The 22,628-nt window shown below is 36.2% G+C and overlaps 1 protein-coding gene across 1 annotated transcript in view; it reads left to right on the forward strand.

The window, feature by feature from the left end:
* The window catches only part of LOC129250538 (voltage-dependent calcium channel type D subunit alpha-1-like), a 132,578-nt gene that overhangs the window by 106,340 nt on the left and 3,610 nt on the right, over window positions 1-22,628 (forward strand). The window contains exons 7-11 of the mRNA XM_054890157.1: window positions 2,107-2,190; window positions 4,903-4,962; window positions 5,046-5,234; window positions 5,299-5,544; window positions 5,614-6,273. Of these exons, the coding sequence (XP_054746132.1) occupies window positions 2,107-2,190; window positions 4,903-4,962; window positions 5,046-5,234; window positions 5,299-5,544; window positions 5,614-6,273 (1,239 nt within the window). The remainder of the gene's footprint in view (window positions 1-2,106; window positions 2,191-4,902; window positions 4,963-5,045; window positions 5,235-5,298; window positions 5,545-5,613; window positions 6,274-22,628) is intronic.

A 22,628-nucleotide genomic window follows, 5' to 3' on the forward strand; every position in this document is an offset into this window, starting at 1 on the left:
ATTGGAAACGGCCCTTTGGAGTTTAGTTTAAGAAATTCGATCATCATCATTCATCTGAAGTCGTCATCAACTAAATTTCATTGTTTAAATCGAGAAGCGAGCGTTTCAGATTGTCTTCCCGATAGAAGTAAATCACGAGCGAGATCCTGAATTTGATACAATGTGTCGTTCTGAAGACTTAGAACCAGACGGAAAGTATTCTTCATCATCAGGTTTATTGTTATTAGTTTGATCATCATCAGCAATGAGTTGAACTTCCTTCAGTTCCTGCAGTTGAGTCAATCATATTGTCCAAGACTACGGGGTTCTTAACAGTTGCAACATTAGCATACTTTATGTGCTTTCGAGCTTTATAATGATGACCGTTTACGTCCGTTTTATAAAAATAACAATCATCTGGTTTATGATAAGGCTGATGATGCCACATCATCGGAGAATATTGAGAAATTCGACTTTTCTGGCTACGTTTTGATTTATATCTCTTGAATTTCAATGAAACATTACAATAAAACTTTGACGTTTTAATAAGGTTAAATTATAATAACAAACTTCTTTTGTTAATCAATGTACAGTGTGAACTTTGGTACACTTGGGAGCATTTTCATATTTCTATTGAAAAAAAAAAAGAATGTGTGATAATATGTCAGATATTTTCGTAAGTTTTAACCAGTTATGTTGTATGCAGTACAGTACATATATACTCCAATAAATATTACGTATCTATATTATAATAACGCATCAAAACACGTCCTTATTCTCATTTAGCGTAAGTTATACCTACATATCAAATTAGTAAAAAAAAAAAATAAAGTCTTAGAACTCACACAACTCTATTAATTTTAATTCAATTACAGTCAAATATAGCTCATTCGACGCAAAATTAAATTTAATATAACAGTAGTGTACTAAAAACAATCCTCAATATCGGATAATATCGTAAAAATTATGTCAAAGTTGAAAAAATAGAGAAAAAATAAAAAATTCCAAATACTTCCGCCTACAGTCTCGTCAGTTGTCATTTCAGAAAAATTGTCAATACACTGTCAAAAAGGCTTGTTTTTGTTCTTTCGAAATCGGATGGAAATTGGCGAAGTTAGGAGTGATTCTTCACATCAACCTACTGAAAAACAGTTTTATGGCCATAAAATGAGATTTTGGGGGCGTATTGGAAATTTCTCCTACACCATTTTTCTTAGTTTGCTATACCTACAAGTTGTACTATGTCTCCATAAAAGTATAAAATCACTGTCGCACAGTGTTATATATATATATATATATATCCTATATATATTTATATATTTTTCGAACCCTTTGGGCGAATTAAAAATAAATTCGAAGTAAATTTACTGAATAAATAAGTGTATTATTTCTGAAATATTTCGGGAAACTTTCAATGAGTTACCATTTTGAATAGATTACAATGGCATCTATATTGAAATTAAACTTACCGAAACTGCAAATACGTTTTTGTAATCTAAAAGAATTCGGAATCCGAATTCAAAATGAAAATAGTCTAACATATTGTAATTAATATGCCTGTTTTGCTGCATTCTTCATAATATACTTATTGAAAACAACAGAAAGGGATAACTTAGGGGAAGATTCCCAGGAAAACATACATATGTATGAAAATGATGTATAAGGATCGAACACAAGATTAATTGAAATAAAAAAAACAATCTTTATGCTATCTTGTGTTTCCACAGTTTAATAGAATAAAAATTTAAAACACAGTTTATTTTCACAATCATTGTATACTTTATTAAGCATAAAAAAGTTAAAAAATCAGTTAAAGAGATCATAACATCCAGGTCGTTCTTTTTTTCTAGATTTATTTTCCCTCTTTCGAATTTTTTGTTAAACTTTTATTTCTCCATTGTGGTAATAGTGATACAAATTCGGCCGACTAAAATATGTATAAAGCTTTGGTGAAAAGCATTAGGGGTATCAGGATCAAGCTCAGCAAAATTAAAATTTAAGAGTTACATAAGATATTAACAGAAAAATGTTCATCCAATAAGTGAGAGGTAGTATAAAATTAAGTCCATTGCCCTTATTTATTCTGGAATAAATAAATAATTTGTACGAATTTCGATATATTTTTAGAACTACTTTGGAGATGCGTGGAATGTTTTCGATTTCATTATAGTGCTTGGTAGTTTTATTGATATTGTTTATTCTGAAATAAAGGTAAGATATAGGATAAAGTATTCTTGTTTATCTTTACATATTAAACCAAATTCATTTCCAATGCCGTCATATTTCCTCAACGATCCCTAAATTAAAAATTTGACTTAGTGTGTCTTCATATTCTTTGTATATATATATGACTTGAGAGCAATATACAGGGTGATCCAAATAAATGTGTCTTAATGAATTATAAGTTGATCTGAAACTGATAGCTCCTCCCTACTTGAAAACGTAGCTTTCAGCATTCACATTTTTGACAAACGGTCAAGAGGAAGGGCAAATCAAAGGGGCTAGCTGTAGAGGTGATTTTCACTCGTATACTCGTGTCGATTTGTCTTTGCCCAAGCACTGAGCAAGCGTACGCCAAACGTACATATGTATAGTACATATATTCATATATGCATTTATATGTACGCACAAATGTAGCATATTTGATACTTTGGTAATATATGGATTTTTCTTGATTTTATTTTTGTGGGATTTTTATATTATATATTGTATAATTTTTTATACTTACATACATCTTAATTCAAAATTCATTCAAAGAAATTTGTCGTGCCAGGCACAGCATTTGCTTTGCTGCGTCGCAGAGTGATTTCCAAGTGACCAAAAATAAAAATTATGTTTTCCCAAATATAGACGTAATTGGTATTGTTGAAATGTTTCAGAAAGAAAAATCTTTAATCTTCTTCTTAGTTTTACTATTGTATAATTTGATCGAAATTATGAAAGCTATATTATATTATAAAAAACATATTTCGTTTCCACATTTCTTTTCTATATTTTACCACATTTTATATGGGGTCGCCGGCCTTTATTTTTAATGAAAATAGAATTTTTATGAGTATGACGCCGTGGCAAGAGAGTATGTGAGTGTGTATAATTTCTTGTGTTTAGTAGTTTATATATCTTTCGACTACTCTTCCTCTTCACAAACAAATTATTTTCCTTCCTTTTGTTTGTATATTCTCGGATCCTGACGTCACAGCGAATTCGGAAGGCGCAATCTCTTATTTTACGATTCTTTAGATTACCAAGTTTGGCCAATCTGGTATAGTGAAAAGCAAAATTGGGCAAGCAACTTCGGCTGCCACGTCACCGTGTACTGCGAAGCAGAATTCTGCCCGCTCATTTTGCTCGTGCAATCAGTCTCTGTTCAAACGGCAACGAAGTAATTTGACGGCTGCGTTTATTTTTTATATATCACCAAAAAATCTCAGTTATTTCGTAAAGAAACCGCTGCCATTACCCTGTTGACGTCAGCCAATCAACTTTATCTTTAAACTCGCTGATAGCCGGTTGACGGTCTGATCTTGGCCCCCCTTATGAATTCTTTTCACCATCGTTGCTCGTCTTTGTAACTCGATGCTGGTATTTCCGTATCCTTTTCTTTTCATACTTCCTAGTTTGCCAAAAAGAAACGCCCAACATATTTGACTATTCATGTTAGTAGACAATATTTGCAGTCCTGTCGCTGTACTTCCTAGTTTGCCAAAAAGAAACGCCCAACATATTTGACTATTCATGTTAGTAGACAATATTTGCAGTGATGTCGCTGTACCGTGGGTACCAAAGAGGTTGTAGCTGTTAATAAGTAGAGAACTCTGCCCAATCGACTCTCCTTTGATCTCAATAATGCAACATTTCACTCGCCATGTTGTTTGTTAGCTTTTGTTATATAATATTAAAGAACATTTTAGAATGCTGCTTCTGAGCCTATGAAAGTATCATATTTTGTTCTTGTAAGGACAATATATTTGAAATATCAACTGGGGGACGGCAAATTTCATTAAGTAAATAATAAATAAAGGATACATATTTTATTAACCTTTATAGATAAATTCAAATATGTACATATGTACATGTAAGTATATGTGTACATAGGTCATATCTTTGATCTCTTGATATATAATATCCTATAACACCTTGTTGGAGCATAGAACATTTAATGGTAATGTATGTTAGGTATAAAATTATCTACTTTTATGCGTCATAAGTATTTAAATAAAGTATTTTATATAAAAATCCTACAAAAATCAAAAATACGCGAATCAAATGCACATTAGTGCGTACATACAAATGTATGCATGAATATAAGTTTACATACGTTTACGGTGCGCTTGCTCAGTCCTTAGCTAAAGACAAATGGACGCATTCGCACTTCTTTTTATGTATACGAGCAAAGACATCGTTTCTCACTTCTAGAAATTGTTGCAACGGTTCGCCCTTCCTCTTCTTTTCACCCAACCGATCGCGTCAATATGCCCAGTTGCCAAAAATGAAGTGATTGTGACAATATCTTATTACTTACTCAATGGCTCGTTAAACAGATTCAATAAAAAACGAAAAAAAAAATACTCACGCTAAGTTCAGTAATCTTGTAATCAGTTATCTTGCCAACGTAGATACCAAATTTATTGTTAAGTTCTCGAAAAGATCAGTATTATATTGTGAAAAAAAATTGGAAAGGACGTTGGCCGAGCCATTCGCGAGATAAAGGAAAAAACAATATATTAAAAATTGGGTTGACGCTCGTATTTGGACCACTCTTTACTTCAAATCTTTTTCTTTATATTTTGTTCATGACATCACCATAGCATGGAAATGAAATGGGAAATACATTTATGCATTGTACACAATGCGTTTTGGTAAAAGAACCTTTTTGGATAAAAATTTGTATGAATATAAAAAATGTATTCACGTTTTTTTAAGAATAAAGACAATTCGTCTCTGGCTTGTGACATCGTGGAGGGATGTAAAGCTAAGGCCAAGGTATAAATCTCTTATTACGTACACAGTAGTCCTGTTTTTCTAAAGTAACTTTCGAACTTTGTGTTGGTATTTCTTTCTTGCAGGCAGGCTCAAACTTGATTTCAATAAACTTCTTTCGATTATTTCGCGTCATGCGACTGGTTAAACTCTTAAGCAAGGGCGAAGGAATAAGAACCCTTCTATGGACATTTATTAAATCATTTCAAGCGCTTCCTTATGTCGCCTTACTTATTATAATGTTGTTTTTTATTTATGCTGTTATCGGAATGCAGGTATATAAAACATCGGCAAGGAAACATTTTACCAAATTAACGGAAATTGTACTGCGTACTCTAGGTTTTCGGAAAAATTGTTCTGGATGACGACACGGCCATACACCGGAATAATAACTTTCAAACTTTTCCCCAAGCAGTGCTGGTTCTTTTTCGATCTGCTACAGGGGAAGCCTGGCAAGATATTATGATGTCATGCTCTACCGATGAAGATGTACATTGCGATCCCAACTCAGATGCGCACAAAGACTGTGGATCAAACATTGCATTTCCTTATTTTATATCCTTCTACGTACTGTGCTCTTTCTTGGTAAATTTTTGCGATACATATTTTTTATAGGAAATAATATATTGCTAAAATTATGTAAATCGGTTGCAGATTATCAATTTATTTGTTGCTGTTATTATGGATAATTTTGATTATCTAACACGCGATTGGTCAATTTTGGGACCACATCACTTAGACGAATTTATACGCCTTTGGAGTGAATACGATCCTGATGCAAAAGGTCGCATTAAGCATTTAGATGTGGTTACACTTTTGCGTAAAATTTCGCCTCCATTGGGTTTCGGAAAATTATGTCCGCATCGCATGGCATGCAAGAGACTTGTATCTATGAATATGCCACTTAATTCTGACGGAACTGTTCTTTTCAATGCTACATTATTTGCTGTTGTACGAACTTCTCTCAGCATAAAAACAGATGGGAATATAGATGAAGCTAACGCAGAGTTGCGTGCAACAATAAAACAAATTTGGAAACGCACTAACCTTAAGCTCTTAGATCAGGTAGTGCCGCCACCAGGAAATGATGACGAGGTTACAGTTGGAAAATTCTATGCGACGTATTTGATTCAGGATTACTTCAGACGTTTCAAAAAACGCAAAGAGCAGGAAGGTAAAGAAGGACATTCAGAAAACGCGACCATAACATTACAAGCTGGCTTACGGACGTTGCATGAGGTATCGCCAGCATTGAAGAGAGCTATATCCGGAAACTTAGACGAATTATCTGAGGAGCCTGAACCAATGCACAGAGTAAGTATTTATTAATCAACTTGTAACAATATTGTCACATTAATTTTGATTAATTGGCTTTCACCCAAGGCGAATCTATTAAGGCTGGTATTGGTAAAGCAGCTGATTTTTTTTTCTTTTGCCGTGTACACACGGGTGTCAAAAATGAAATAATTAAAAGCCGTTCCATTCGCAGTATTGTCGTTTATTATCTTTCTTTTCTCCTTTAGTATTCTAATGTAAAAACGTTGTATTTGGTGTAGTGACCACTTATAATTAATGTGCCTTGATTTTCGCTATAAAAATCAATTTTTCTGAGTGAATCGTTGAATTATTTACCATTTGCCTACACTTCGTTATTTTTACTTTTGCTGCCTTCTACATACAGTATGATATTGAAAATAAATTAAATTTTTCGATTTCAATAAAACAAATAGCCTCTTTTCTATATTTCACTTCTTTTTTGTACTGATTTGTTTTTACATTTTGCTTTTTCAATTTCTTTAGAATGTATTGCGCGCTTAACTTGGATTTACCGTTATCTCTGCTTTGCTATGATAACTTTGATGCTTTCGTTTTACAATTCAGTGAGAAGTGTTTGCTTTATTCGGAAATAAAATTTAATTATTGTGTTTTTAAAATGTCTGGCAAAAGATTAAATACCACTTGGGTAAAAGTGTTCAGGAAATGTTTTAAATGTTTTCGGTAACATGTCAGGTAATTTATAATTTTATAAAATTACTGGGCGTACAGAACGCTTTATGAATCCAAAATTGAATCAAATTGCGAGAATTTCTTTGAGAACACTTGCAAAGAAGCTTAACGAGGAGTGTGGCATATTAATTTATTATATTATAGTCTCTCATGATGCAGTGCGTCAAGCCATACTGCATCACAAATATTCATCGTGATTAGAAGAAACCATTACTGTCTGCAAAAATTGTAGACAAACGACTGTATTTTGCTTTGAAACATATTTCCAAACCAAAAGATTATTGGGACGACGTTATATTTTGCGACGAGACAAAGATAATGCTGCATTACAACGATGTACCGACTAGAGTATAGCGCAAGCTCTTGACAGCTTTACAAAGTCGAAATATAATATAATTCCCACGGTTAAATTTGGACAAATTTTCGTTATGGTTTGCGGGTGCATTTCAAGTAAAGGAGTAGGGGACTTGGTGTTTATTGATGGCAAAACGGACGCCAACCAATATTTAAATATATTATATTAAAAAAAAACTTAGGCGGCAGTGCTAAAAAATTTGGGTTTATCACTGAGAATAAACCAATTTTTTAATTTTACCAAGATAACCATCCAAAGCACATAGAGCATAATGTACAGATGTGGCTTCCCTACAATTGCGGTAAAGTTATAGATACACAAGCCGAGAGTCCCGACATAAGCGTGATTGAAAAGTTGGGTGCCTTTTTGAAGAAAAGAGTCAATAAAAGACACCAAAAGAATGCAGCAGCATTAAAAACTGCAATAATGGAGGAATGGTAGAATATACTATGAAATTAGCGCCTACAACGAAGCTAACGGTTATCATTCCATATATAAAATTAATCAGAAAATTAAGTATTCATATGTATTTAATAAATAAGTCTTTGTTGGAGTGTGCAAAAACAGTTTATTAACAGTGTCGAAATAGTGTGTTATTTGTTTGTTTGCTTTAGTCGTTCTTTTTCCAACGAATTTGGAGCTTTTTGTATTAATTCCCTTTAAATGCTGTGAATAAATAGCAATCAGTACAAAAAAGAAGTCATCCATAGATAAACAAAGAGTGCTATTTTTTCTATTGAAATCGAAAAATTGAATTTATTTCTTATGTATGTCAAAAGTCATTCTTCACAAACTGTACCTTCTGCTTAAATATGAATGAGACGGTATCAATAAAACGGTCCGCGGATGACATATGGCAAAAATAATTTTTTTGTTTTTTGGTAGGACTGTTATAAGCTTACATGGCAAATTTCAGCGTGATATGTCACACAGTTTGTTTTCTGTGCTACTGTAAACAAGTCAAGCTCGAGTGTGTTCTTCGAATTTAACGATGGATATTCAAGTTGAACAAAGAATTTGTTTGAAATTTTGTTATTCCAACAAAATTTCGGCTTCAGACGCCTTAAAAATGTTGCAGACAACCTATGGCGACTCTGCTCTATCGCGTGCACGTGTTTTCCAGTGGTACAAATCGTTCCAAGAGGGCCGGACATCGGTTGAAAACTTGCCTCATGAACGTCGTCCAGCAACATCAGTAAACGACGAAAACATCGGAAATTGTGCTTGAAATCGCACAAATCGCAAAATCGGTTAACGTTGAATATTATTTAGACGTTTTAAAGCGTTTGCGCGAGAACATTCGTCTTAAAAGGAAGGAATTGTGGGACAACAAGTCATGGTTCTTGCATCACGATAATGCACCAGCTCACACATCACATCTTGTTCGCGATTATTTGAACAAAAATAATGTTAATATCGTTCCGCAAGCACCGTATTCGCCTGATATGGCTCCATGCGAAAAGAGGAGGGCTATTTTTGGTCTATAAACGGTGACTAGTTTGCGGTTGTGTTAGCCTCTGTGTGCTGCTGATGAAGCTAGTCAGATTTTTGATGTCAAGACCTGCTATATCAGCAGGCGCAGAAAAGAAGTGAGAACCAAGGTGCTTGAATCTTAGTCCCGCGAGAACTGGGCAGCTAAGGAGCAGGTGCTGAGATGATTCCACCTCATCCTCCATACAGCTGACGCAAAGGACTCGCGGGCACACTACCTCACAGGTTATTTTGGTAACTACAAAAGAAATTAAATGTTCTTATTTATTATATGTATTTGAAGTTCTCGGATTTTGATCCAATTTTCGATTCATCAAGCGATTTGTACGCCCAATAATTTTAGCTTTAGACCCACCTGCAGGCTTTTGCTTTAATCTACCGAAAACATTTCAAACAAGTCCGGAACACTTTTACCCAAGTGGTAATTAATCTTTTGCCAGACATTTTGAAAACACAATCCTTAAATTTTAAATCCGAATAAAGCACACATTTTTCACTGAATTGTAAAACGAAAGCATCAAAGTTATCATTGTCGAAAAATTGTGTTATTTGTTTTCGTTGCATTAGCTGTGGTTTTTCCAAAGAATTTGAATCAGTATAAAAAGAAGTCAAAGATAACCAAAGAGTGTTATTTTTTGCTGTTGAGGCCGAAATATTGAATTTATGTTCTTTGTCAAAACTCATTCTTATCATCCTGTTTGAGCGCCGAAAAGCAAAACGGCGAGTATTTTTTGTAAGCCCACGAGAAAAATAGATATTTTTTAAAGTCCTCGTTTTTTTATATTAAATAAATAAATAAACGGTATATTATCCGGCGGCTGCCGTAACCGAATGGGTTAGTGCGTGACTGCCATTCGGAATTCGGAGAGAACGTAGGTTTGAATCTCCGTGAATCACCGACATGAAGAACAAGTTTTTTCTAATAGCGATCGCCCCTCGGTAGACAATGGCAAACCTCCGAGTGTATTTCTGTAAAAATGTGTAAAAAATATCTGTCGTTCGGAGTCGGCTTAAAGCTGTAGGTCTCTCCATTTGTGGAGCTCGGCCAAATTCCAAAAAAGGGTGTAAGAACCAATTAGATATATATTTATACATATATAGTTATATATATACATATATAAATGTGGTTGACAAGATTACCTACAACATGAATGCTGCCTTAGCGGAAGCCTGTCCCATAAGAAGACTGAGGGGTAAATCCAAGCCTAAGTGGTGGACGGTTGAACTAAGACAGCTTCAAAAAACAAGCAGAAGCGCTTTAAATGAGGCAAAGAAAACATGTCTCGATAAAGATTGGAAAGGCTATAAAGATGCTCTGAGAATCTATAAGAAGGAAATCAGAAATGCCCAAAAGACAATCTTGGAAATCCTTTTGTGAAGAGGTTGAGGAGTCAACTGAGGCCTCCAGACTTCGTAAGACTTTAGCGGGAAGTCCTCAAAATTGGGAATAGCTACAGAAAAGTGATGGTACAATACTTTCACTACAACCAGTAAAGAGTCTCTAGAACTTTTACTCGATACTCATTTTCCAGGCTGCTCAGACATTACTGGGCATGACATGGAAGATACAGTACACTGTCGTGAAGTCAGAATAGACGCTATATCTGAGGATCGGCTCTTATGGGCGATTGAAAGTTTCACATCTTTTAAATCTCCGGGTCCAGATGGTATTTACCCGGTGGAACTGCAAAAGGCCGCCGGATATCTAGTACACGGGCTACTAGAAATCTTCAAAGGTTGCTTTCTTTACGGTCATATACCTCTTAAGTGGAGACAAGTCAAAATTGTTTTCATTCCAAAAGCTGGTAGGAACTCACATACCCATCCAAAAGACTTAAGACCGATATCTCTTTCTTCTTTCCTATTGAAAACTTTGGAGAGGTTGATAGAATTTCACTTAAGCCTAACTATAGATAGAAATCTCATCTCTACGTCACAATATGCCTACACGAAAGGGAAATCGGTAGAGACAGCTCTACATAACCTTATTTATACGGCAGAGAGTTCACTGCACAAACACGAATTTACTTTAGCCACTTTCCTTGATATTGGAGGGGCCTTTAACAATGTTGAATGGGGGGCAATTACTGCAGCACTCACTAATCTTAGGGTTGAACCGGGCTTGGCTTCATTGGCAAAATGCTAAATAGCAGAATCATTGAAGCGGAACTAGGAGAATCGGTGCTCAGGAGATTGGGAAGTGGAGGTACACCGCAAGGTAGAGTTCTCTCACCGTTTTTATGGAACGCAGTTGTAAATAAACTTCTGTTAATACTGGAATAGGTGGGCTGTAAGGAGATAGCTTACGCAGATGATGTTGTTATTGCTGTCACTGGTAAATTTGTATCTACGTTAAGAGACCTAATACAAAATGCTCTAGATATACTTTCTAGGTGGGCAGGAAAGTATGGTCTAGGAGTCAACTCAGACAAAACACAACTCATATTGTTCACTAAGAAACACAGAATCCCTCAGCTAACTCCAAATATGCTCAAAGGGGAAGCTCTTGTGATTTCGGAAGAAACCAAATACTTGGGACTAAACATAGATAGGAAACTGACTTGGAAGTCAAACACCTTAGAAAGAGTCAGGAAAGCGAACCTAGCTTTTTATGCCTGTAAGAGAGCTTTAGGTAAGATCTGGGGAATTAAACCTAAGGTTGCTCATTGGCTCTACACTGCTGTCGTCAGACCCATTCTTCTATATGGAAATGTTGTCTGGTGGTGTGCTACGCAGAAAAAAACCTATTCTAACTTATTGAATAAGGTGCAGAGATCAGCGGAACTAGCAATATGTGGCGCCAGGAAAACCACGCCATTCATGGCTTTGGACATCATGCTACATCTGCCACCCCTAGATCTCTTCTGCAAATACTCAGCGGCCTGCGCCGCTATAAGGCTCAAAGCGAGCTCACAATGGAGAACTGTCACACATGGACATTCAACCATCTTAGACTCCTACACGGATATACCCAGTGACACACGGATATACCCAGTGTGATTATCACCCTCCCATTCTTTGCTTCGAAAAGAATTTTCTAATGAAAATCCCTTCTAGACTGGAATGGCTTGAAGAAGATCCAACACCCAACACACCCGTTAAGATCTACACGGACGGATCCAAAATGGACACCGGTGTATTATCAGGGTTATGTTGCGAAGACCTTTCTATTAGTGAATCCTTTAAACTACCGGATCACTGAAAACTACGCTATTCATGAAGCCTTAAAATGGTTTAAGATAAACAGAATATCATCTACGGATATCTGCATTCTATCAGACAGCCAAGCTGCCCTACGAGCCCTGGATGCATTCCAAACAACATCAAGGAGTGTCTTACGTTGTCGCCAATCTCTAAATTAGATGGTCAAGCAATATCGTATAATCTTATGCTGGGTTCCAGGCCACAGAGATATACCAGGTAACTGCAGGGCAGACCAACTTGAAAGAGAAGGTACCTGTATGCCAGACATAAGTAATTTTATGGAGATACCTCTCGCAACTTGTAAGCTTCTCATTAAGGACGCACTAATCAGTTCTGCAATTCAACGATGGATTAGCGCTAACACCTGTGAAATTGCTAGGCAAACATGGCCAAGGCTAAACTTACGTCTGCCTAAGAGTATTATAAAACTGAGCAGACTTCAAATCAAGACCTTAGTAGGGGCCCTCACAGGACATTGTCTCATAGGAAATCATGCAAGGAGATTAGGCGTTTACACGCCTAATTTCTGTCGTAGCTGCAGAAATGAGGAGGAATTGGAAACAATTCAACACCTTTTTTGCACATGCCCGGCTCTAGCCAGAAGCAGAAACCGATTTTTAAAATCCTACTTCTTAACGAATATAGATAATCTATACACTTTAGGCATCAACAACCTTTTACGCTTTGTCAAAAGCTCAGGATGGTTCCATATGGAGAGGGAAATGTAGCCCAGCCCCCGTGGCTCACAACGAACCCATTTCGTGATCTAAGTGGCATCGTTGTCTTTATGTGCGGTGCGGCTGCCAAACCCAACCTAACCTATATGTGTATATCGTATACAGTAGGTTCTATTTTTATGCGGTAGATACGTTCCGCAAGAAACAGCATAAAAAAAACAGCATAAAAAAAGCTACTAGTTCTATAGTAAAACTATAGATACGTTTCAAATGCTAAAACCGCATAAATCTGAAATAATGTAATAAAATCGCATAAAAAAGGGCACTAGTCCCATATTATTACTATAGATACGTTCCATAGACCGCATGAATCTGAAATAATTAAATAAAATCGCACAAACAAAATATTGTATTTTTGAAAATTATATCTTTATTTAAGAAACGTCAGAATCGAAAAATAAATTTAATTCAGAAATAGAATCAGACAATACCCACATGTTGCGCGTTCGTTTAGGATTTGGCGTAAAATCACTTTCCTCACTTGAGGAAATGTACACGTCTGATCAGGATGGTGATGCAGGCGGTTCTATACTTGTAGGGTTAGCATTTCTGATGTAATCTGTGATGAGTTTTTGCTTAGATGGTTTAGAATCTTGTTTATATGTACAATTCCCGATAGGTCGACATGCATTTTGTAATTTAAAAAAAACCGCACTATTTCAAAATCGCATAAAAAAAAGCCGCATAAAAACAGAACCTACTGTATATATATGGGACGTTCCACGTCAACCGGTACACTAGCCGGTCCAAAATTCTATGGGACCGATTTTGAAGTCCAAGGTCTCAAAATGATCGTCTGAATGTCCACTATTGAAAGCCGTCTGGCCCATTGAGAAATTCAATATGGCGTCCAAATTATGGCGTCTAAGCTGACTAAAAATGAGAGTTTATTTAAAATCTTGTGTGCTCCTAAGAAAACCAGGAGCAATGAAAAAAAAGTAATACTGATTCTTTATGTTCTTAGGGTCGCAGATTACGATTTCGCAAGCAGATTTCCAAAATTCCAAATGGCGGATCCAATATGGCGGCCGAAAATATTAATTTATTTCGATTTGTTTAAAATGTATTTCTAAGGGGTTTTTGGGGTCGCTGATTACGAATCTGAAGTCAGATTTTTTAAATTCAAAATGGCGGATCCAATATGGCGGTCAAAAATAAAAAAATTATTTCGATTTTTTTGAAACCTGTTTTAAAAGGGTTTTTGGGGTCGCTGGTTGCGATTCTGGAGTCATATTTCAAGAATTCAAAATAGCGAATCCAATATGGCGGCCAAAAATAAATAACGTTATAAAATAAAAAAAAAAAATAAAAAAAAATAAAATAAAAATAAAATAAAATAAAATAAAATAAAAGTGGTGGCCCCAAAATTTGTTTTTATTTCATTGCTGTAATTGTACGTGTATGTTGCAGCGATAACGTGCTATTTGGGTCTTTTGTAGCTGTGTTCTTGACAAACATTTATTCCATTTACTCTCACAGTGTATTTCAAGATGCTTCGATTTCACTTTATGTGATTTTATTTTGTTTTTTTCAATCTAAAGAAGGAAGGTCGTTTTCTTCTTATTGACTTAGCAGATAAAATTGGTGGTCCCAAAATTTGTTTTTATTTCATTGCTGTAATTGTACGTATTTTGTTTTTCTCGTCTTAGCAATTGATTATTATTTTATTCTGCTACGTGAAATAAAGTTGATGATGATATATTCTTAAAACCTGATCAGGTTTTTAAATTGAGTTGGGTGGTTTTGATTAAATCTCTTTTCCTATTGGTATTTATAATTATGTCGACTTGTAAACTCGATTGTGATAAATTTAAAAATAAATCTCATGGTGATAGATGTGTGAATCCATTACAGGTTGATGGCCACGTTGGTAAAGGTCTGAGGAAAATTTCCAAAAAATTGTTTGAAAAATTTCCAGACTTACCAATCAATGCAAAAATATGCAAAACCTGTAGAGCTAGCCCCTCTAGGGCTGAAGATACAGAATTTTCTGAAGATCTGAAAGACTCAGATATAGAGGAAGAAGTGAGCCCGAACAAGAAAAAATGTTTGTCTAGAGAAGATGAATTAGAAGTAATGTTGACTGGACTTAAAGAAAAATTTTCTAGTCTACCAGGAAATGATCCCCTTCGGTTGTCTATTCTCACAATAGCCCCTGATTGTTGGTCAATTCGGAAAATAAAAGAAGAGTTTAATACTTCTCATAGAATGGCTCAAGAATCTAAACAATTAAAAATGACTGCAGGAGTTTTGGGTACTCCACTTGAGAAAAAAGGTAAAATTTTACCTGATAGTACTGCTATAGCAGTTAAAGAGTTGTATGAGAACGACATAAATAGTAGAATAATGGCAAATAAGAAAGACGTTGTAAAAGTAATAATTGATGGTCAAAAACAATATGTACAGAAACGATTGTTGCTTTGTGATATAAAGGTACTTCACAAACAGTTTAAAGAAAAGAATCCTGAAATGCTTATTGGGTTGAGTAAATTTGCAGAATTAAGGCCAAAATGGTGTGTACTTGCTGGCTCAAGAGGAACACATAGCGTATGTGTATGTGTGATTCATGGAAATTTTAAACTGATGTTCGAAGCTGTTGATTTTAAACATTTGACGAAAGATTTACCGAATCCAGTAGAAGATTACAGTGATTGCTTGAAGTTTATTACGTGTGAAAACGCAACACCACTTTGCTATTTTAATGAATTTGAGAATTGTCCAAAAATTGAACATTTTTCAGATTACGTGATGAAAATTCTAACAGAGAACAATTTAACTCAAGTAATTTACAGCATATGGCAGTCTACCGAAAATCTGACTCTGAGAAAATCTGAAAAAAGAATGTCTTTCTGCTGAAGATTATGCAGATGAATTATGTGCGCAATTGAAAAAATTATTGACCCATCATTTCGTTGCAAAAACTCAATCGGAATATTTATCAAAGAAGAAAAATAACCTAAATGAAGATGAAGTTTTAGTCCAATGCGATTATTCCGAAAATTATCCTTATCAGTCTCCGACTGTCACTCAAAGCGAGCGGTTGCCTTTCTTTCGTGTGCTCTGTGCTGTCTAGCCATTTCAGATGTAATCCACGTGCTTTGCCAGTACTGTGTTTGTATCACTGCATATTAATTTCATTTACCAAGTGTAATAAATTAAACTTTAAAGCCAATCGTTTCCAGTTATTGTGCAACTATGGCCCCCGGGCCCCCCTCCCATGGGACTCTAGGGACTAATCGGTTTGCAATGCTGGCCGATAGTTCCAAAATAAAAAAGAAAAAACAAAAGCAAAACAAACAGAAAATAGACATTACTGATATCTTTGACTTCCCAATTTTACCAAGAGTAATAAAAAATACTAGTGACCCCAAATACATTACTATTGAGTCGACCGAGCAAAATAAACCAATTTCACAATTTTCCTGCTTTGCTGTACATAAAGCCATATGTGCAGTCAGTAGCGAAATCAATACAGTGAGTGAGCTTCGTGATGGTAAGATTTTGTTGCTAGTGAAGAATAAAAAAATAGCGGAACGCTTCATTGCTTTAAAACAACTCCCGGGTATTTGTAGCATAAAAGCCAAATATCATGATAATTTGAACTTCACCAAAGGTACAGTGTTTGCCCCTTTCTTGAACAACGTCAGTGAAACTGAAATCGTGAGTGAGCTCGGTTCACAAGGCGTAGTTGCTGCCTACAAGTTTCAGAGGAAAAATGAAAGTAATCAACCTACTCCAACCGGAGTTGTGTTGCTAACATTTGACCTATACAATTTACCTGGACAACTCGATATCGCCTGGCGCAAGGTAAACGTCAGACAATACATACCCAACCCCTTGCGCTGCAAAAATTGTCAGTTGCTTGGGCATACCATCAAACATTGTAAAGGCAAAGCAGCTTGCAATAATTGCAATCTCCCCCCCCCTCCCCCCCCCCCCCCCCCCCCCCCCCCCCCACAACCCCAAAACATGCACACGTACTCTTTGCGCTAACTGCTTTGCAGATCACCCAGCCTCTTCAAACAAATGCCCTAAGTACAACCAAGCTAAGCAAATACAAACGATAAAAACAACAAAAAAATGCACTATGCGCAAAGCAATCAAAATATATAATTCAACAGTTTCCCTGCCTGAAAATGCCCCTTCCTTTGCATCCACTCTCTCTCGCTCCACAAACAAGCAAAATATACAAGAAACCCAACACGATAACTCACCTCTAAATGACACATCTACCAACTATTCATCTACTTGCTCAAACTCTCCCAACAATCAAGGACTATCTAAAAATAATACTCAAACTCACACTATCACACCCAGTACAATAATCAATGAATCAACCACTCCAATTCCCGACTCTTACTCCAACACTCTCAGCACGCCTGTGTACTCTGACATGCACGAACAGAGCTATTACGCTCTCACGCAACACCATCACCCTCACTTTCACTCACTCAACAACACTAGCTTTGATTCATACTCAAACTCAGCTACAGATCTCTCTATTGATCTCCCAAACAACAGCAACAAAAATCGAATAACTTCCTATTCTGATAACTTTTCTCTTCCGCATACGGATGATACAGTAATGACCCACGGTGATTTCGCCGGAATGTCATCTGATGATGATTAACTAAACAAACCAACTAAGAATACGTATAAACATTAACAGCACAAACACGCACAAAATATCAAATTTAAACTCTTTCTTCCAATTTACTATATTAACATATTATGTTCTCAATTTTACAGTAGAACATGAATGGTTTTTATAATAACTACCATGAGCTTCAGCTCTTGATGCAGTCCCTATCCCCTTCAATAATCCAACTCAATGAAACCCATTTAGCTTACAACGTTAACGCTTTCCACACCAAACGCTATTTTAGCATATTCCAGAACTTGCCTTTAATAACTTCAAGTAAGCAAGGCGTTGCAATATTGATTAAAAAAAGCTTACAATTTAAGAGAATCGCCATTCAATCTACAATATCAGCAATTGGTATTGAAATTGACTTAAATTTTAAATTAAATATTGTAATATGTGCTTATATACCTCCCACACAAAGCTTCTCAAATGCTGATATCCTACACTTGCTGCAACAAGTCACAGCCCCCGTCATCCTTGCAGGTGATCTAAATGCATGGAGTCCATTATGGGGATCTCCATTGACAAACAATAGAGGAAAACACCTTGAAGATGCTTTGATAACATCGGACCTTGTATGCCTCAACAATGGCAGTGCAACACACTTTTCAACCCATGGTACGTTTTCGCATCTCGAACTCACCCTCTGTTCGGCATCTCTTGTCCCACTTTGCACATGGAGTACGTTAAACGACTTGCATGGTAGCGATCACTACCCGATTGTCTGCAAAGTAAACATGCAACTTCGTTCCAAATTTAAACCAAAATGCATCTATAAAATTGACTATGCCGACTGGAGCAAATTTTCGGATTTATGTGAAAAGGTGAATACCAATATTCCGGCTTCTGTCAACACGAATAGAGAAGCAGCGCTCATACAAAAAATAATTCGCTCCGCAGCAAATCTGTCTGTTCCGCGCACCAACAGTGTGAAGCCCTCTAGAAATGTACCGTGGTGGAATTCTAATCTAGCATCTCTTAGATCAAGGAAGCAATCGACTTGGTATGAATATAAACGTTGTCAAACGCTTGAAAACTTAGTAGCCTACAAAAGATCGAATGCTCTCTTTCGCCGCACGGCTAAAGAAGCGAAGCGACAATGCTTCCAAAACTTCACAGCAAATATAAATCCTTCTTCCTCCCCAAAGAAAATAAGGGATGATATTAACATCCTGTCCGGTGGACCAAAAAATACGCTAATTTCCCAATTAAACACATCTGCGGGACCTTTAGGCACTCCCGATCAAATTTCGAGCTACTTTGCAAACCACTTTGCTAACGCCAGTGCTGATGAAAATTTCAGCTCCCAATTTCGCAATAGCAAGGCATTAACCCTAGGCAATTTCCCTTTAATAGCATATAACCTCTCTCGATCTGCAAAACTAATAGAATCCGAAATTTCGTTATCAGAATTCGAATATGCTCTATCTTCAGTAAAAGGTAAAACGCCTGGGTTGGACAGATTTTCTTACCCACTAATCAAAAATCTCCCAAATTCAATCAAGGTACGACTAACAAAGCTATACAACAATATTCTTGACACTGGCATTTATCCGCAGTCCTGGAAAACATCAAACATAGTTCCAATACTTAAATCTGGAAAACCATCCACTGATGTTAATAGCTATCGCCCTATCTCCCTCTTAAGTTGCCTAGGGAAAATTCTAGAAAAGGTTATCGGCAACCGTCTTGCATGGTACGCCAAAAGAAATAACCTCATCAGCTCGCGTCAGGTGGCTTACCAAAAAGGACATGGCACAATTGATGCCTTGCTATCCCTTGACAATTTTGTAACAAACGCCCTGTCTAATAAAAGCCATGTATCCCTGCCCTCATTGGATTTCCAAAAAGCATTTGACCGCATTGGAATTCATGTCGTTTTAAAACAATTACAAAAATGGAAAGTTGGTCCTAAAATGCTAAACTTCTTGAAATCTTTTCTTACTAACAGGAAACTCTCAGTCTCTGTCAATGGCTCACTCTCATCTACCTGCAATTTATCAAACGGTACTCCTCAAGGATCACCTCTTTCTGCCTTCCTTTTTATCATCGCCTTTGATGAGTTGAGCCATCTCCTATGCAAATACAAGAACATAGAGCATCAAATCTATGCCGATGATGTACTCATATACACAAAAGCCAATAACATATCTAGTGTTGAAAATATCTTTACTGATATTCTCAACGATATTTCATTATGGTCTATAACTTCAGGTGTAAAACTCTCTCTAGAGAAAACTAATCTTTTACATATCTGCCGAAAGAGGAGTCCGTGCAACATATCACTGAGAATAGACAACTATGCTATTCAACCCAAAGAAAACTTAATGTTGCTAGGATTAATTATAGACTCTAAGTACTCTTTTAAGCCGCATTGTAATTATATTAGAAATTCCCTAGCAAATAGATTAAATATCATTAAGTATTTGTCCTGCAAGCATAGTTATATACATCCTACGACACTTATTAATGTTGTCAGAGCACTACTTCTATCGAAAATAGACTACGCCTTGCCAATCTACGGACACTGTGCAACATCTTTAATCCGCAAAATTTCAGTGCCTTATCATGCAGCAATCCGTCGAAACCTTAGAGCTTTTCCAACTTCACCAATAAAGTTTCTACTAGCAGAAGAAGGCTTACCGAGTATCCCCAATAGAGTTACTGATGCAACATCTCGTGTTCTTGCAAAACAACTCGACAGCACAAATATGGCGTTAAAAAACATCTTCAACAATGCAATTTTACGAAAAACGCCGCCGAGGATACTATCATCCATATCAAGATCCCTCGTTTTCGCCAAGGAGAATTTCATAACTCTTTACCGAGCGAAAATAGTCGTCGAAACTTTCCCTCCCTGGCTCATTAGCCCCAGATCATTTGAAGACGTCTTACTTAGCTTGTCTAAGCAAAACACACCAAACACGGTATATCGAGCTACATTCTCGGAGACATTTGAATGTTATAGAACATCTGGATGGAACTTCATTTTCACTGATGGATCTAAGACTTCAGACTACACCTCTCTGGCCGTAATCAACCAAGATGGAGCCGCAATATCACAATGGCTTCTTTATCCAATGTGTACAATATTCACTGCTGAAGCCTTGGCAATCGAACTAACCGTTGAGTATGCAAAAAAAAAACAAAGGGAAATATATGATTTGTTCTGACAGCAAATCATGCATCACAGCAATCAAATCACCGTCTAATTTGAACAAAATTATTTCACCGATTAGAAATTCGCTTATTGCAGCACCAAACAAAATCAAACTAATGTGGATACCCGGTCATGTTGGAATCTCAGGAAATGAAGCAGCTGATACGACTGCTAAAAATGTCAACAAATCTCCTACACTTATGCTTAAAGTTATAAGCAAAACGGACCTGTTTAACGCCATAAAGAAAGAAAGACGTAATGTCGATTTAGCAGACTGGACAACGCAAGGACATCACTATTACAGATTAAATCCAAAGAGACTAACGCCATCCTATCCGGTGAGTCTGACCCCTAATTTCTTGAAGCCGTATACTCGTCTAAGACTGGGTCATACAATTTTTACCCACTCACACCTCCTAACCAGGAAAAGTCCGTCCTCCTGCCCTTTGTGCGGCGGTCCAAACACAGTGGAGCACTTTATCAACCAATGTCCAGTAACGAAGGAGTACGAAACCGCTGACAACATTAACCTAAGGAGAGCATTATCTACACCTAGCTATGACAATATCGTGACAATATACAATTTCTTAAGGAACCAGGATATCTTAAATTTAATTTAGCGTAGATTAAAGTATTATTTTATTTTATTCTTCTATAACAATAACCGCTTAGTTTTAATCAGTATAATTTTTACACTTCATTTCATCCCACTTAAATAAAATAACAATTTTTCTATTAAAAAGACGACTGAAAGCCTCGTAGCTAGTGTCGCTTTTCTTAATTTATACTGTAATTTAATATATTATTGTATAATTTGTTATAAATAAATAAATAAATAAATAAATTATCCTTATGTTGTGCAAAATGCTGCTCAAGCATTTCATTACAACAATGATCAATGCACAGTGCACCCTGTTGTCGTCTACTACAGATCAGATAATGAAATTAATAGCGTTTTCTTTTCTACATGAAAATGTTGCTCTGTGCTGTCACTTTCGAATTTTGTGATCTTTTGGAAAATGAATGCAATCTTCCCAAGGGGCCGCTTTATCGTTTCTCCAAGGGCAAACATAAAGAAATGTGAAAGTGCAACATTTCTTGCCCTCTCTGGTATCGGCGGTGTAGATAATTGCCCTATTAATCAGCTGATCAGTAACAAAAGTAGCCCCTTATTTGACTCTTTCTTGCTCACATTAATCGGCTGTGTCCGAGCAGCACAGATGAGGTCTACACATTTTTGACATTTCATTTTAGCAGTCGTGAATTGAAAAAGCGAAAATTGAGATTGTACATATAACTATTAAAATATTGTAGCTGCCCGTGATATTTGCAAATTGAAATTACCAAAATCAGTAAGAGAAATTGACAGACAAAATAGGTAAATGTGTTTGCGCGAAATATTGAGTTAACGAGATGTACCTTGAAAGAAACTTCAATAAATATTAAAAAACTACTTTTTCTTTTGTTTTATATATTGTATTTATTGAAAATAAGGGAGATCATATTTAATTGCTTCAAGCAGGTACAAAGTAAAAAATAAATAGGAGAAACGTTGGACCAGGAACGAAAGGCACTTCCTCCCATTTTATATTAAATTACAGAAGCCTGCAAAACCAAAATATTTCAATTAACATTTAATGAATCATAAGCAGCATACACAATTCAAACCGGCTTTAATAACTTACCTCACACGCCCACAGCTTCAAGCTGGTTTGTTTTCACTGATGCACTTTTCCAAAAGGCTTTCGATTCTTGCAGCTTTCTCCATTGTTTCCTTGTGTCGCTTTTCTCTGGCTTCCTCCTTCCTAGCAGCAATTTCTAGCATAGTTTCTTGCAGCGTTTTCCTCTTTCTTTGCTTTTCTTTTGCTGCGACCTCTTTTTTTATCATACATTGGCTACTTATTTTTACTGCCGGCTCAATGGAATCATCTATTTTGCATATTTTTTCGAGCTCTTCTTCAAACTGTAGCTTTTGGCGTTTTGCACCTGAGGTGCTGTTATTTTCCACCGCCACTTTTTTACATTTCATGATGGTCTTATACCTTTCTTCACACTGCTTCCAACTTTTCC

This window comes from Anastrepha obliqua, chromosome 6, assembly GCF_027943255.1.
Source record: "Anastrepha obliqua isolate idAnaObli1 chromosome 6, idAnaObli1_1.0, whole genome shotgun sequence".
Lineage (NCBI taxonomy): Eukaryota > Metazoa > Arthropoda > Insecta > Diptera > Tephritidae > Anastrepha > Anastrepha obliqua.